This window comes from Pteropus alecto, unplaced genomic scaffold, assembly GCF_000325575.1.
Source record: "Pteropus alecto unplaced genomic scaffold, ASM32557v1 scaffold102, whole genome shotgun sequence".
Lineage (NCBI taxonomy): Eukaryota > Metazoa > Chordata > Mammalia > Chiroptera > Pteropodidae > Pteropus > Pteropus alecto.
In genome coordinates this window covers 260,063-264,478 of record NW_006432224.1, presented here as the reverse complement: position 1 = coordinate 264,478, position 4,416 = coordinate 260,063, and the positions used below count along the sequence as shown (strand labels likewise).

General features: G+C 60.7%; 1 protein-coding gene and 1 pseudogene across 1 annotated transcript in view; both read right to left on the bottom strand.

The window, feature by feature from the left end:
• Window positions 1-4,195, bottom strand: part of OCA2 (OCA2 melanosomal transmembrane protein) — a 39,162-nt gene extending 34,967 nt beyond the window's left edge. Inside the window, exons 1-6 of the mRNA XM_025043518.1 lie at window positions 4,141-4,195; window positions 2,122-2,258; window positions 1,847-2,021; window positions 1,626-1,735; window positions 961-1,032; window positions 144-209 (exon numbers count right to left, since the gene is read on the bottom strand). Of these exons, the coding sequence (XP_024899286.1) occupies window positions 144-209; window positions 961-1,032; window positions 1,626-1,735; window positions 1,847-2,021; window positions 2,122-2,258; window positions 4,141-4,195 (615 nt within the window). The remainder of the gene's footprint in view (window positions 1-143; window positions 210-960; window positions 1,033-1,625; window positions 1,736-1,846; window positions 2,022-2,121; window positions 2,259-4,140) is intronic.
• On the bottom strand, window positions 2,511-2,629 carry LOC112475800 (annotated as a pseudogene).
• Window positions 4,196-4,416: the final 221 nt, after the last annotated feature.

The window sequence follows — 4,416 nt, the reverse complement described above, 5'->3', positions numbered from 1 at the left end:
GCCCGCACCAATGCGGACCAGTCACGCGCTGCCAGGCGGCTCGGCACTGTCAGCGTCATGAACGATGAGCAGCAGTGGCAGCAAAGGACAAGAGCCTGGGCGACAGCAGCCCAGGAGCCACGTCCGCCGGGGTCTGTAATTACCATGCCGAACAGCAGCGCCAGCGTCTCGAAATCGATCCACTCCACCACGCGGGCCAGGCTGGGTCTCTGCGGTCAAAGCACAAACCTGCCCGTTACTCTCGCCACGTCCTCTTGGTGCCGGGCGGGACAAACGTGCCGCCCTTCACGGCAAACCCGGTCCTCGGGCCGGAGTCGGAAGGCAGATCCCATCCCCGCTGAAGCCCACTGGGGACCCAGGGCTCCCACCCGTCGTCTCTCGCCTCCGCTCCAGCCAGATGGCCCCCTCTCGTCCCACCCTGAGAGCAGATGGCCCCCTCTCGTCCCCAAGGGCTGAGAGCACCCAGGGTCCGATCCCACACCACTGAGCTACACGGCCCTGGGCACACACGTGACCATGACGAGCCTTTCCTCAGCTAAAATGGAGAACGGCAGTGCTGGGTGTGTGTGCGCACGTGTGTGCGTGTGCGTGTGTGTTAACATCACATGACGGTGCTGGGTGTGTGTGTGCGTGTGTGTGCGTGTGCGTGTGTGTTAACATCACATGACGGTGCTGGGTGTGTGTGTGCGTGTGTGTGCGTGTGCGTGTGTGTTAACATCACATGACGGTGCTGGGTGTGTGTGTGCGTGTGTGTGCGTGTGCGTGTGTGTTAACATCACATGAAAAGTACTCATCAGTGCCACGAAGTCCGTCAGTTCGTCCCTGTACCACGGCTTCTGGAGGGACACGTGGGACACGACACAAAGGCGCGGAAACACTGGCTCTCGGCCGGTTCCCGGCCCGTCTGCGGCTGGCATCCCATCCGAACATAAGCCCTGGATGCAAAACGGTGCCACTTACATCACCCATCACGGCCAGCACCGCCAGCGCCGCCAGGGCCCCCAACATGGCTGCCAGCGTCCTGTGAACGATCTGGAAAGAAACGCAGGGAGCTGCTGTCCAGCCCGCAGCGGGAGAACGCAGAGCCCGCGTCGGGCAAGCGTCTGTCGGCACCGGCCCTGCTGCGCCACGTCGGTGACGACAGGGAATCGTGGGTGCCGCTGCTTCAGAATCTGGACGGCCCAGGGACACACGCGGCAGCAGCGTGACCTCCGAAGAAAGCCGCCTTCGCTTCCTGAAGAGTTAGGTGACCCTCGTGCAGAAGCGGAGGCCGAACAGAGTACGTTCCACAAGGAAGCCTGCGGCAGGCTCGTCGTTTGCCACACGATCCCCAGGTGGCCGGGCCCCGTCACTGAGGCTGCTTCTGCCGACGGCGCGCAGCCCACAGTCCCTCTAACTCAGACTTCCGTGTCACTGCGGAGCCGCAAGAGCATCTTTCCTATTTAATTGTAATTTCGGGTGCACGTGTAATTTTTAAGACAGGACATGAAGAAAGCTGAGAGCAAGGAGCAGCCGACACCCTCGAACAGCGCCCGCGGGAATGCGGAGCGGCGGAGCGACTGTGGGAAAGTGTGCAGCTTCTTAAACAGTTACCATCCAGCTACCACGTGACCCAGCAAACACACCCGAGGGAAGTGGAAACATCCGTCCTGTTCAGTCGATGAAAGGAGGGGGCTCTGAGGCTCTGACGCGGCGATGGAACAGTTCCCTGCGCACACGAACGGTGACATCCGTCCTGTTCAGTCGATGAAAGGAGGGGGCCCTGAGGCTCTGACGCTGCTCCTCGAGCAAACCCCACCTAACCAGACGCGCGGAACCCTGAGGACTGAGGGCGCCGGTCACAAACCGCGACGCGGCTTTCCCAAGGCGTCCGTCACCTCAGCCACTGCCGCGCTCTGCTGCCCCCTTCTCTCCACACAAGTCCTTCCCCAGCTCGGGTCAGCAGAGCGCTGTCGTGTCACCGCGAAGCACTGGTCAGGTGGCATGGTCACGGGGCAGGAGCACAGGTCAGCGGCCAGGACCTGGGACGGTGGGGGAAGGGCGGGGCAGTCACGGGGAGCCCGTGGTGGCGGTGCGGTTGAGAACCTTTACTGTGGCGCTGGTCACACGGGCGACACATACCAAGTTGCACACGGCCACCCCACGCACACCCAAAGGACTGCATGTGTAACCCCTGGGACTCGAGGCAGCCTCACAGACTGCACCCATGTCCCATCCTCTGTGCTGCTGCCGGACCCCCACTGTGCGGCACGTCCAGGCTGAGGGGACGAGGGGGCTGGAGAGGGGGCAGGGGAGGGTGCGGCACATCCAGGCTGTGAATCGACCCCCCATGAATCTGTTATTTCAAAACCAGCGTTTTCAATCAATGACGTGTCTGGTACACATAACAGGGAGCTACAAGGGACGATGCCTGGTCCTGGAGATGCACCTGGCTTCCCCTCGCCTGTCTGCTCCGTGTCCCCACCAGGGTACAAGACTGGCTTCTTCACAGGGCTTTTTTTTTTTTTTTACGCCTACAGCACCTGGTCTTTCTAGGTGGTCTCCCACCCAAGTACTAACCAGGCCCGACCCTGCTGAGCGTCTGAGATCACACGGGACCGGGCGTGCGCAGGGCGGCGCGGCTGCAGACTTTAACGGGACTTTTATAACCTCGGGATAGTGGTTGGGAGGGAGAGAAAGGATTTTTTTCCTAAACGGCTACTAATAATGGTCATTAATTAGTGAAAGACGAGTAAATATTTATAAATTATGTGATTTTCAAAGGTTGTAAAATTATGCAAAAAAGCTGAACGAACCTAGAATAGTAGAGAAATAATTTTTTCAAAGATAAACTGACACTGGGCTGTAGTTCTTAATAGCGACTATAACTGATTAAGGCACACTGAATTTATTAAACCCACACATTCAAAACGGCATTCGGAGAAGCAGGAGAGAGACAGGAAATGGACGCGGGAAACCCACCGGAAGCTGCTAAGGCAACAATTCATCACCACGGAACTCGGTGGTGGAGAAAAGCGGTTTATGTCGAGTGTCTGGTGTTCCGCGACTGGGCGGGAGAAATTCTCCCACACGGACACGGCGACGGAACAGTTCCCTGCGCACACGAACGGCGGCACTGAGCCGGCCCAGGACACCACGCGCTCAGGGGTCCCGGCTGGGGCTCGGCCCTGCACCAAGGCCGCGGCGTGGACAGCGGGTGTCTGTCCGCGGTGCTGAACGCAGGTCGCGCCCGCAGAACTCCACGCTGAGCAAGTTCAGGGAAACCGCCGCGTGGGATCGCGCGTGCCCCTAACGTTAATAACCCAGCTACCGTTGGCAGCAGAAAGAAAGAGCTTTAGGAGCCGAGGTAACGGGGAGCGTGGCAGTAAACGGGCTGGGCTGCCACCGCCTGACCTCGCCGAGTCATCTCAGCACTCCTGCAGGGGGACATCTGGACACCGGTCCTCCTGATACCGTTCAGCTGCCACACACCTGTGACGTGGACCCCGAACTCCACCCGAAGCCTCCACTCTCAACTGCAGGCTTGCGCCAGAGAGGGGGAGAGTGACAAGTGCACCCCACGAGGAAACATCAGCCCCATCGGGGTGCGGGATTTCCCGCAGGATGGTGAGATAGAGCTCTCCACCAGGAGCTGGTGCACAGACCCGACCCTCCCCCGGCACGCCTGGGCCGCCACCCTCGAAGGTCCCTTGGGAGAGCCTGGGGGCAGGGCTGGCCCTTGGCTAGCATCTGGGTGCCCGGCTTTGGGGCGCTCCCAGGTGACAAGGCTGGAACATGGCGCTCTGCCTGGGCCGTCCGCAGAAACATGACTGCCGCTGAGCCCGGGACTCGGGTGGGCTGCGTGTGCCTGTGCGACACCCCCCCAGCCAAAGTCCTGCTCCCCACTCCCCGCTGCGGAGTGCCCTCTTGCCGCTGGCCACGGCGATATGCCCAGCCCACGGCACTGCCTCTGAGCCTGAGTCCCTCTGGAACACCGCGCAGGGCGTGGGCGGTCACGGTCCTGTCACCACTCGAAACGGGGGTAACGCCGGCGGAGAAAAAGTCGGGGCAGAAACGCAGAGCACCGGGCCGTGGAAACCGCACCGACAAGTGGACCTTGCTGGACAACTGGGGACGCAACTCATTAGCAACGACCCTCACTGGGCGACTGGACGACCGCATACTCCGGAACGTTCTTGGCCACATTCTGGAACATTCCTGTGTTATCCCAAGGTCGCTAAGAAACACCCCTCAGTGCCACACCCTATATTCGCTTCCCAGGATGGCCTTACGGGAGCCCACACGCAACGTGCCGCTGACATCTGGTTTCACGGTGAAGTCAACAAGGGATCTGCAGCCCAGGCGGTGGCCACACTTTGCTTCGTGCTGTGGAAGGCAGAGCCACTAACAGTCCCCAGAAACGGCCCGCGCCACACG